The 12889-nt window shown below is 44.7% G+C and overlaps 1 protein-coding gene across 1 annotated transcript in view; it reads right to left on the bottom strand.

Annotated features, from left to right (window-relative positions):
• The window catches only part of NDUFA9 (NADH:ubiquinone oxidoreductase subunit A9), a 205827-nt gene that overhangs the window by 148447 nt on the left and 44491 nt on the right, over window positions 1-12889 (bottom strand). The window contains exon 3 of the mRNA XM_085652600.1: window positions 1376-1473. Coding sequence (XP_085508726.1) covers window positions 1376-1473 — 98 coding nt within the window. The remainder of the gene's footprint in view (window positions 1-1375; window positions 1474-12889) is intronic.

The raw sequence follows: 12889 nt of genomic DNA, 5'->3' as shown, positions 1-12889 counted from the left end.
AGGGGGACAGCCTGTCCTGCCTGAAACAGCAGGCAGGTGAAAACCATTTAAGCAATGTGCTCGGAGGCTGTAATTAAAGCCTACCAAGTTACACCACATGTAACAGGGGGCTTCAACATGGGAGGTTACAAAATGAGACAAGGTGGTACTAAGGAGGGGCTAGTAAGCCTATTGACCAATGAAAAGCCACAGTTTCTAAAGAACAATGACTCAAGCCAATGAAAAATACGGGCGAAAAGTGGGCAGAGCTTCAAGTCCATACCTCAATACAGCATGCATGCATGCAGAGACTCCCAGCGAATAAGTGAAGTCATAACATGCATCCAGAACTGAGCCCAAGAATAAACTAATAAACCTGACACCCTGAAATAGAACTACGCTATTATCAATATATCAGGCAGAATGGCTTACAGAGTGCTCACAGAACTCCCTGGTTCCTTATGTGAGTTCAAAGATGATACAGCGGCAGTTCTGATTCATCAAATGAGCTAGATGTTCCTAACAACCAGTGGACAGTCATGAGTGGAAAGTCAAAACGTTTACTGGCTAAGCTGTGTGCTCTTTTGCGAAGGAATTTAGAATTCCCTTGAAGGGCTTATCTTTCTATAACCAGGCCAAAAGTTTCGTTTCTGGTTGCGGTGGAAGGGGCACATTACGAAAGCATTTAAAATGGAAACAATGTGCAGGTGATTGCGTCCCGAAAATTAAATCAGACTCCCCATTAATGGTGCTTAGTTATTTCTGCATTGTAGAGCCATTCTAGATTAAAGCATGGTTTATAAAATGTGACAATGAATAAAATAAACAGGCTAAAAGAATTTTAAAAATAAAAAACAAGCTTTTATGCAGAAATCTGTGACAAAGCGAGGAACAAAACCAAAGGTGCTATTTTGAATAATATCTGTCCAACAGGCTGGAATACAGGAAAGTAAAACAGTGAATGGATTCAGAGCTGCGCATGTCATCTGTGACATCACCATGGTTTGAAGCCTGATGACTCAATGAGGTAAGCAAATTACCGGCATTGTAAAGCTGTACAGTCATATTCAACACATGAAACATAAAATGTTGAAAGGTATGCCTCCTGAAGGAAAGAAAAGGTGCATCCCACAATCAAAAAAACAAACATTCTCTAGAAAGACCTCTTCTGCAATCCTGTAGGAAAAACACTGTCTTTTTCTAGATCAAGGTAAACTAAATATTTCCACTGTTAACATAAATTGAAATGTTTTGACAAATTACAAAGTAACAGTGGTTAACAGTGGTTAACATTGCGTAGCACTTAATACTTCCTCATCCCACTAAAAAACACAAAGTGTAGAGCATTTATATGCTGAGTAAAGTCACAGGTTCACTTAAAAGAATAAACCCTTACCAGAAAGATGATTTGGCCAAGGTCACCCATAGGGCGGAGATACATGAGATCATACTGGTCACAGCGGTGGGGAACCACTATCTGAGATCCAATGCGCCCTAAATTTTAAACATGACAAATATAAATGAGATTAATGTATTCACTCACTGAACAAAAAATCTGAAACACAGCTGATCGTGTTTTTTTCCTGGAACTAATCTATGTATCTTGTTTTCATTATTGAGTAGTATGGCCCACTGATTTTCTATAAATAAAGCAACAAAATATATGTTAAAGCAATGCTTTAGTTAAATTCTATTTTGATGTTTTAAGCCTTTTAGTGCTAGGAACTTTCTTCTCCATGCTAAGTACTTACTTGCCATTTGAGGTGGCATCCTTCATAACATTTTCCAACAAATATGTACAGGCCAGATTTTGTCCACATATGCTGGGGATTGCGAAGGAACCAAGGGTTACTTATTTATGCTTCAAGGGCCAGAGAACATAGCTAGGCTATGGCAAGAAAGCATGTGAGTTTTTCTTCAAAAACGTGACATCAACAAACTATTGTGCCAAGGTTGCCCTTTCCCCAGCAGTTGGAAACAGTTAAAAAATAAAAAAAATCAACACTTCTTTGCACTTTTGTAAATGATAGTCAGTATTTCCTAGTTTTGCTATTTTTACCCACTTACAATTTGTGGGCGAAAGAGGTGAAAAAACCCACAGGTAAACCCAAAACTCTATCTTTCAGAAAAGTAGATAACATTCTGAATTCGTTGTCACAGTTTTCACACAGAAACTAGTAATGAAGTAATGAAAGCTTAACACTGAATGCAAATGGCAAAAGAGCACTGTCAAAGCCTACAGATTTCTCTATTTAAAGAAGAAATTATATTCACATTTTCATGTCCTTCAAATACTGCAATGAACACGTTCTCAATGCAGGCCACCGAATATCATGGGCTGTTACTATAAGCATAACTTGTCCTGTATTTATTTGAATTACCACCTCCAGGAAGGTGTAAGATATATGCACTGGAGAGGTGGAGAGAGGTTTAGGGTAAGTTACGTGTGGAAGGCAAGTCTGATATGCTAGGCTGACACAGTATGTTGGGGGATGGTAGGTAAGTTATGATACGTAATGTATTACAGATCTGGTATGCATGTATGGCAGCTGTGGTAGGTATGGGGTGGTAGACATCGTAGGCCCCTGGAATTGACAAAGGGCCCATTCTAGCCGGTGTAACCGCATGGGGAAGGGAGCCATTAAACCAAATGTGATGCTGCCAGGCTGAAAGAGGAATCTCCTGCGTCCTATACGGCGTATATCGCTGGGACCCGTGTGTGAGTATAGGAGTGAAACATATTATCATCTGCATTCACTGCCGGCAGTGTCACCCAAGAGTAAAACAACTCATAGGGGTAAGACGCATCGGCACTCACCACAAAAATAACGGCCATCCCATCGTCCGGCACCCCATACTGCGTCAAATGACGCCGCAGAGGCGTACGGCTATGCGCTGCAATATCGACCGCCATAAGGACACAGAGAACAACAACAATGGATTTTACAGTAACGCAAGGGTTCAGAAATAAAAAACCTTTTTAATTAACAAGCTTGAGGGAACCTATCGTACTAACAGGTAGGTCAAAACCGTCACTCCCGCTATCCGGAAACAAGAGTGAGGGTGTTGTGGACTAATATAAGCACTACTAAGGCGTTTCAAATCAATGCACCAAACGTTAGGTGCACCATGTTGCAGGGATTCTGATCATGCACAGAACTATGCGCAGGAAACCAGGACCTCAGTGAATTGTGGTGTACCAAAAACTCACCTCAGAACCCAGAACCCCTATCCGACCAGCATCAGTGTCCCATTCGTTATCCGTATTCTCTCGGAGGTCCCAATGTATAGACAACCCAGAACAAGCGACTTAGAGTACTCTCAGGAATGGTGGGAATCAGAAATACCTGTTTGTTATTATTCTCATATCGGTCCACAACAAGATTAATCAGAGACACGGTAAAGTTTAAAAGGTTTATTTTATAAACTACGTGTCCTAAGATGCAGTACTTTGGCTAACAAAAGCAGACAAATGATTATAATTAAAACCATCAGCATTGTTACAATACCATAGAAAATGAAGGGAGAAATCATATTACAAATGACAGTGGAATACAGCCACCTTGCCTTCGCTAGTAGGCTAGTATTATTATACTAATAGAAGGTCTCTAGGCATGAATGGGGAACCCCATACTGTAAAGATCATCTTAGGTAAATGACATCACAGGATCAGCTTTGCTCTGCGCCTGGAAATGTTCTTCTCCAGAATGTGTTTCTAACGCATGGAAACAGTAATATTAAAGGCTCTCGACATTCAGGTATTTGCAGCTGTGTGCGTATTATGACTAGAGAGTGGGCCGATCAACCTAAACTCAAAAACATACATTGTCTGGCGATTCAGAGTGTTTTGCACACAATTTTCAGACCAAGGTCGCAGTGCACGTCTAGGGATGTGAACAACAGACAGTTCTCATGTGAAGAAAAGGCAAGCAAGCAGTTTTCAAATAATAACATGTCTCTGCAGTGTCGTGTGCAAAAGCAGCAAAAGTGACAAGATGGCTTTTCTAACATCCAACGCGCTTATGCTAACATAACAATGTATGCATCTAAATCGATGCCTTCACTACAGTATTGCAATTAAGTATGATATATAGGTTTGGAAAGTAGAGGAGGTATGTTAGTTTAGGTATGGGAAGTAGATTAATTGTGATGAACTAGGTGCGGAAGGTATGGTAGGTTCGGTGTACTAGATATAGTAGGTTAAGTATGGTAGGTGTGATCAACATGGTTGGTAGGCACGGTAAATAGATATGCATGCTAGTTACCTTAGATTTGCCAAGTATGTTAGATTAGGTATGGTATGTAGGTTGGGTATGATAGGTTACCTGAAGGATATTAAGTATGGTATGTGTGGTAGGTAGGTATTTATGGTAGTAGGGTAGGTATAAATGGTTCCGTTTGGTAGGTTGGTATGGTAAGTTATGTATGGGTGGTAGATTAGATATGTCTGGTACTGAAGGTATGTTAGTTATGGCAGGTAAAGTAAGTTAAGTATGGCAGGTATGGTGGGTAGGTAGGCTAGTTATGGTAGGCACGGTAAATAGATATGCATGCTAGTTACCTTAGATTTGCCAAGTATGTTAGATTAGGTATGGTATGTAGGTTGGGTATGATAGGTTACCTGAAGGATATTAAGTATGGTATGTGTGGTAGGTAGGTATTTATGGTAGTAGGGTAGGTATAAATGGTTCCGTTTGGTAGGTTGGTATGGTAAGTTATGTATGGGTGGTAGATTAGATATGTCTGGTACTGAAGGTATGTTAGTTATGGCAGGTAAAGTAAGTTAAGTATGGCAGGTATGGTGGGTAGGTAGGCTAGTTATGGTAGGTCTGGTAAGTTATGTAGGTAGGTACGGCTGGTAAATAGCTGTGGTAATATGTTTTGTATGTATTATAGGTTAGGTATGCTAACTACAGTTACGGCAGGCAGATAAAGAGCGTAGGTAGTTATGGCTGGTTAGTCAAGGTTAGGTTACGTTTGGCAGATAAATACTGAAGATAGATACTATAGGTAGGGTTCGAAGTAGGTAAGATAGATTAGGTAAGATAACTTATGTAGTTTACACATTTTGCCTGAATTAACTACTTAAAAAAAAAAAAGTTTTCTAGACTTCCTTCTTACAAATCATTGCATTGTAATTGAAAAGCATGTTCAGTTAGATCTTCGGCCTCAGTTTGTACCAACGTGTGATGATGAATCTGCAGTTTAATAAAGGGATCAGCTGAGCATCCTCAAATTGAAATGGCCTTGACAGACAGCCCATCCAAGCAATGGCCAACGTTAAAAACCATAAGAAAGGCAATAGCAGAATAGATTTGACCAAACGCCCACTCTTTGTCTGCACTTCTTTTTCACCTATTGCCGGCAAGAGGCATTGTAACAGGCATCTTTAGCCAACTGTAACGAAACCTAAAAAGAGAAATTGTCAGTACGATTTTTATATGTAGCTTTTCATAATTGACATAAATTCACAAAAGTGAACTTGGGAAACAATTCCAAATATCTTCATACATATGTGAGGGGAAACTCTGGAATTTGAAGAGAGCAGCTGTCCTACAATCCACATACCCATCATTCTCCAATTAAAAAAAAGAACTCGTGAGGCTGAGACTATCGCATGGAATAGGAAAGGCCTAAAAAAGCAACCATATCCAGGGAGAAAACTAGGTTTTAAAGTGTTGTTTTTGCTATTGTAGATGGTTGCAATATTTGATCCAGGGGTTCACTAGCTCCCAGGGAAACCTACCATCCCTACTGGATGTTGGAAAATCCCACGGTAGTATTGCTTGTGTGGGTGCTTCAATTTTTCATACCCAGAATGTCCTGCAAACATCAAAGTTTGGGTAAATATTCCTCAAATTAATGTGAGAAAAAGCAACAGAATCTGTAGGGAGAGGATAAAGTTGTGCACAATGTTATGATGATTTGTATAGCTCAGTAATCACCCATAAGGGTATCTAAGTGCATAAGCAGGTGTGTAGGCATGGGGTCCACACAGTTATTCAAAGACCCAGGTTTTCAACCTCTTACGAAACCAAGAAGCGAGCAGGAGGCTTCGATGTGTTGTGGTAGGTCGTTCCATGCTTCGGGTATGATGTATGTGAACAAGCGAACACCTGTCTCTGTTTTTGGAAACGCTGCGAGTGAGCTTGAGGCTGAAAGTAGGTGTCTGTTGGGCTAGTGAAATTGTATGCAGCTGTTATGCAAAGTTTTATACGTGTGCGTGAGGAGTTTGAATTGGCTGTGTTTGTGAATGGGGAGCCAGTGGAGTTGTCTGTGGTGGAGTGAGATGTAGGTGCGGCGAGGAAGATTGAGTACGAGTCTTACTGTGGCATTCTGCATGGTCGGAAGTCGGAGTAGGAGCTGCCTGGAGTGTGTTGCCATACTTGAGTCTGCTTCTGAAGAGTGCTTGCATGACGGTTCTTCTGGTGTGGCAACCATTTAAAGATCTTGACATGTTGACCGATTGACTTGGCATGTTGACCTTGCCATGTAGGATGATACCTAGACTTCTGGTGTGGTTGGTGGGTGTTGGTCTTGAGTCTGTCGGCCACCAGGTGGTGTCCCATTGGGAGGTCTTGTTTCCGAAGATCAGTAGTTCTGTTTTGTCGGAACACAAGTTTTCTTACACTTCTTCCAATACAAATGGTACCCAACATATGGGTTTATCATATGGGACAGCAACAGAGCCAGACTTCCACTACCTCGTGTACCTGGAGGGCTGAAAGGGAGGAGGCCGCTTTCAATCTTGTTGGGGCCAGTCTTGTTGCTGAAGTTAAGCCAGCAAGATTTCAGCCTGTAACACTTTTGAATAAATAACGCAAAAACAAATGGTTTAATAGCACTTCAGAACCATTTGTTTACATTCGGTTGGTTCCTGCCTCCTCCAGGGTCACCCTCTGTGCTGGACATCCAAATAAATAGTTATCTTTGGATAACGAAGTCTATGACAATGCACAGCGGCGTGGAGGTGAGGCGGTCGAGGCCGGCTCCCTGGCTGCCAAGGGAGAGGTGAGGCATCATGTCTGCGAGGAGGCAATGTGTCAAATCCAGGACAGGGGAAGTCGGCGAGTTCGTGATGTCACCCTCTGCAGTTATCGGCACCGCGATAACAGGATGCAGACGCTGGCGATGCCAGAGCCGGTGCGAGCGCTGGCGTCGTGGAATGCCAATAACTGCAGGCATCGGCAGGCGTCGGAGCTGCAGTGCAGGCCAGGAGGTGCATTGTGCACTTCACGGGTGCTGCCCCTGGCCTCTGTGCAGGTCGCGGCATCACAGACTGCGTCAAGAGACAGGTTTTCTTACTTCTTTCAAGTTGCTTTCAGCTTTCAACCGCAGGAACAACCATTAGAGGCCCAAACTGTCATAGGCACCTCCTAGCAGGTCAGAACTCCCAGTAATAGAGTTCAGGAGAGCTGGGGTTGAAGTCTTTGTGTCCCTGAGACTTCGGAACAGGAGGTCAGCACACAAAGGCACCTGGAGATTCTTCTTCAAGCAGGTTCACAGCAAAGTTCAAGTCTTTGTCTTTTCCTTGGCAGAAGCAGCAACTGCAGGTCAACTCCACACAGCACACAGCAATGGGGCAGTACTCCTCCACACAGCTCTCCAGCTCTTCTCCGTGTCATAGGTTCCTCTTGAGTTCAGAAGTGATCTAAAGTTCTGGTGTTTAAGGTCCACTACTTATACCCCATTTTGTCTTTGTTTTGTGCAAGGGTCTCTGAGCCCACTCCAAACCAGTTCTGTCCTCACTGGTGCAGTATGACCAACCCCATTGTGCAAGGGAGACAGGCCCTATTCCGGTGCAAGTAAAACTCCTCCCACTACTCTAAATGCAGCCAGGGTATATTCAGTTCAGCTCTGAGACATCCAGAAAGGGCCAAACACACCTTAACACCCCAGTGGCTGTCTACAGTCAATGCACATCCCCAGCCACCTGTCACTTCAAAATCAGACAGTCAATCCACCAACAGGCAGAGGCACACAGAATGGTTAAACAAGAAAATGCCTACTTTCTAAAAGTGGCATTTTCAAATACATCAGTGGTTCCCAAACGTTTGTCTCCTGAGAACCACATTGAGTCACTACTGGAAGATGGGGACCCCCAAGCAATTTGTACAATTTAAATTTCTAACATTAAAATAGCAATTCACAAAAAATACACAAACAAGTGCACACCAAAAAAATACTCTAATTACTAAAGATTTTCATATTTCATATTGAAATAATAGCAAAAATTGAACAATTTTAATGGGATGGTTGGTGCTGCATCCCGGCGACTAACTTTTCAATGCTTGGTTTTATTTCGCAGTACGAGGCTCCTGCTCCTGCCAGGGCCAGACTAGAAACCCAAAGTAGCCCTGGCAAATGCTGTCAGACCAGTCCCCGTATGATGCACACCAGGTGCAGCGAATGAGCCTTGGGGGGATAAAATGTTGCATTCTACACCACATTTGTCATTATATATTATATTGTATTAGCTTTTAAAGCAGCAAATGTTGACCTTACAGTGCAACAGGATACAACAATCTTTATTGGGGCTTTTCAATGATTCCCCACTATTACTTTCCAACAGTGCCTCTCATCTTTACACGTGATACATACTGGTAGGCATTTTTAAGAGTGCTTGGTCTGGAGAAGCACAAACCCAGGATTCAGAATAGAACACAGTGTTTAGATTTGAGTTTAATAATAAGAATATATCTCTATACAAACAAACCTTTTTCAGCAGCATCAGGATAATGAAAGATTGGGAAAAAACATAACTTACTAGCTTTTACCATGCAGTTTGCCTGCAGATCTCTGATGGCAGTTCGTAGCACACTGTGCTAGATGACCATTGTGACTTATGAACTGAACAGTAACAAAAGAATCTCTTTGCAGCAGGCAAATTAACCATCTGCGATCTCTTAGATGAGTCAAAGCTGCCAAGTTATCTTGACACTATTATTGTTATTATTATTTATTATTATTATTATTATTATTATTTATTTTTATAAAGCGCATAGTCACCCGGAGGTATCCCAGCGCTAGAGAACCCTAAAACAGTAAAATCTGAGGACCGAGGCTGAGTTCACGGGGAGGGCATAGAAACTAGGGAAACAGATGTGTCTTTAACAACTTCCTGAAACGCAGATATTGAGGTTCAAGACGTAGGTCACGAGGAAGAGAGTTCCAGAGACGGGCCGCTTGTACCGAGAAACGTCTTCCTCCTGAACGGACTTTCCTAAATCTTGGGGTGTTGATGAGATTTTCTGCGTTGGAACGGAGGGATCTAGTGGCTATGTAAGGGGTGATAAAATTGCAGAGGACTGGGGGGCCTTGGTTGTGCAAAGTTTTGTGCACAAGACACAAGGCTTTAAATTTGATTCTCTCCCTTATGGGGAGCCAATGAAGGAGTTTGAGAGCGGGTTTGGCCGATGATCTGGCCGGGGTGTTGGTGATAATCCGGGCAGCCGTGTTCTGAATTCTCTGCAGTTTATTCAGAGTTGCTTCCGGTGCGCCCAAATAAATCGCGTTACTATAGTCTAGTCTTGATATTATAAGACCTTGGACTAGTAATTTTTGCGATTTAGGAGGAAGAAGGGGCAGGACTTTCCTCAAGGACTTTAGAAGACCAAAGCAGGTCCCTACGACCTTCTTTGCTTGCGGGGCGAATGAGAGTTCAGAATCTATCCATACACCCAGACTTTTCACCTCAGTCTTTGGGTCTGGGGGAGGACCTAGACAGGTTGGCCACATGTCCAGGGGGAGTGAGGTTCCTTTTGGGCCAAGTAAAAGGACCTCAGTTTTTGTCCCGTTTAGCTTTAGGGCTGATCTATTCATCCAGTGATGGACCTGCGTGAGGCAGTTGAAGAGATCAGCTTTCTGTTGTTTGGGATGGGACAGAGACACCACTAATTGTGTGTCGTCAGCATAGCTGACGACACTCACTCCGAAAGGGGTGATAACCTCCTCCAATGTGGACATATAGATATTAAATAATGTGGGGCTCAGGGAGGAGCCCTGAGGCACACCACATTGGAGGGGCATTTCGGAGGAGCGGGCGTTCTTCTCCCAGATCTGATAAGATCGTTGTGTCAAGAAGGATGAAAGCCAGGATAAGGCTGTACCTTCCACTCCAACTCTTGCCAGTCTTTCGATGAGGAGTTGGTGGTCAACGGTATCGAACGCTGCGCTAAGGTCGAGGAGGATCACTGCCACTGATCCTCCCCCGTCCAATAGCGTTCTGGCTTCCTCTTCCGCCGCCAGGAGGGCGATGTCCGTGCCCTGTCCTGGTCGGAAGCCCGTCTGGGAGTTTTTCAGTTTGTTATTGGCCTCTAGGAACTGCGAGAGTTTCCTGTTGACAAGTTTTTCCGCGATCTTACTAACTCCTGGGAGTAAGGAAATGGGCCTGTAGTTCGCCAGGTTCTCAGGGTCAAGAACAGGTTTCTTCAGTAAGGCTTTTACCACAGCCTTCTTCCAGCTCGGGGGTACAACTCCCTGTTGGAGTGAGGTATTAATCAGATGAGTGAGGGAGGGAATGATAGAAGGGGCTACCTCCTTAAGGATCCGAAGAGGAGCAGGATCTCTGGGGGAACCGCTCTTCATGGAGTTGAACGTCGTCCGTACTTCGTCTATTGTGACCTGGCCCCACGTGGACAGACCAGTAGAAGATGTCGAACATGGGAGAGCAATTTCTCCCCTCGGGCTCGAGGGAGGAATTGAGTCCAGGATTAATCGGATTTTGTCCTGGAAGAAGTTAGCCAATTGTTGGCATTTCTCCTGGTCGGCTTTGGGGTCGGAAGGAGGTCCCCGTCCTTGTTCTGGAGGTTTTGAGAGCTCTTTAAGGATAGCGTATGCTTCCTTCCCGGAGCATCCCGCTTTCTCTATTCTCTCCTGAAAAAACACGCTTTTGGTTTTGCGAATAGCGGTTTTATAAGTTAGAAGAGAAATAGAGTAGATGTTTTTATTGGTTCCTGATTTATCGCGTCTCCATGAGCGTTCGGTTTTTTTTACACTCTTGGCGTAGGGCTTTAAGCTCTGGAGTGTACCATGAAGCGGGGGATATCCTTTTAGGCTGTTTAAAGGTGGTGATTTTTGGAAGTAAAGTGTCAAGAGACGACGTGATCCAATCACTGAATTGTTTGTCGGCCGTATTAGAGTCAGAGGAGAGCTCGGGAATGGAATCTGCAAGAGAAAGGGCCCATTTCTCAGGTGACAGTTTGTGCCATTGGCGGTCGGTAACCTGGGTTTTAGGGGTTAGGTGAATAGGTATGGGAGTTTCCCAGGAAAAAGGGACCAGGAAATGGTCTGTCCATGGAAGGGTCACAGGTGGGTTGGTGGTCACCGTTGCTATATTGGTGAAGATAGGATCCAATAGGTGGCCCTTCTCATGGGTGGGCTCGTTGTTCACTAGACGTACCTTTAGAGATGTAAGGTCGTGTCTAATGTCCGAGGCTACTCGATCCATCGGGTCTAGGAAGTGGAGATTCAGATCACCTAATATAAGGAAGTTGGAGGTGGAAGAAGCTAGTTGGGAAATAGATTCGAATATGGAATTGATAAAATTGCCTGGCGCCCCAGGGGGACGATAGGTCAGAAGCCCTGCCAGGGTGAGGGCTGGAGAGATTTGGATGGAGAACTGGCCGCACTCACAGTCCTCGATATCAGCGTTAGTCATCCTACAGATGAATTGTTCCCTGTGAATTATGGCTACCCCGCCTCCTCTCCCTTTAGGTCTATTTAAAGCTTGACAGAGATAACCTGTAGGGAGGGCTGTGACGACGTCCGGGTCGGTGTAGTCAGATAGCCATGTTTCCGTTAAGAACAACAGGTCAAGATCCTGATTCTGAATTAAGAGATTTACTTCGGTGGCGTGTTTAGGGAGGGAACGGCAGTTGAGGAGTCCTGATTTCAGAGCAGGTATGGTAGATTTAGGGGGGGGAATCGGATTGCAGTGTGGGCAAGTCGAGAAGGCCTTCTCTGCACTGAACGTGTGGTAGCAGGCCAGGATGGTTTTAGGACGTAGGGCGCATAATGTATCTGCTGTATACATCACTCGATCCTGAGGGTCACCTGGCAGAGTAACGGGGCCAAGGGCCGTCCGGGTCCGGACGGGCCCAGACGGGCTTGCCTTTGGCGCGCCCGCTGCGCCCGTCCGCTGCGCGTCCGGTGATTACACATTTTTATGGGGCTGAGGAGGGGCGGGTGGGCGTGGCCTCAGGTAGGCGTGGCCTTGCTTCCTCGCCGTGAATGGCGGCGGGAAAGTGCTTTCCTGGGTTTGATCGTTGCAGCGAAGGGGTCGCTGTTTAAGCGTGACTCTAGCCCGCTCTGACTGCTTGCCGGGTGAGTGCGCTTTTTAAAAATGCAATTTTTAGCGTGGTGACACAGAAACACACAACAGTGACAGTTTTTAAAATATTCGGCGGTCTCCCGGCTTCCGCCTCAGGAGTTTTCAAAGGTTCTGTTTGATTAACGCTGTCAGTCGCGTATTTATACTGAGGGGAGTGGGCGTGGCCTCAGGTAGGCGTGGCCTTGCTTCCTCGCCGTGAATGGCGGCGGGAAAGTGCTTTCCTGGGTTTGATCGTTGCAGCGAAGGGGTCGCTGTTTAAGCGTGACTCTAGCCCGCTCTGACTGCTTGCCGGGTGAGTGCGCTTTTTAAAAATGCAATTTTTAGCGTGGTGACACAGAAACACACAACAGTGACAGTTTTTAAAATATTCGGCGGTCTCCCGGCTTCCGCCTCAGGAGTTTTCAAAGGTTCTGTTTGATTAACGCTGTCAGTCGCGTATTTATACTGAGGGGAGTGGGCGTGGCCTCAGGTAGGCGTGGCCTTGCTTCCTCGCCGTGAATGGCGGCGGGAAAGTGCTTTCCTGGGTTTGATCGTTGCAGCGAAGGGGTCGCTGTTTAAGCGTGACTCTAGCCCGCTCTG

This window comes from Triturus cristatus, chromosome 4_1 (genome assembly GCF_964204655.1).
Source record: "Triturus cristatus chromosome 4_1, aTriCri1.1, whole genome shotgun sequence".
Taxonomy (NCBI): Eukaryota; Metazoa; Chordata; class Amphibia; order Caudata; family Salamandridae; genus Triturus; species Triturus cristatus.
The sequence above is the reverse complement of the archived record's forward strand: the minus strand, read 5'-3'. Positions and strand labels throughout refer to the sequence as shown.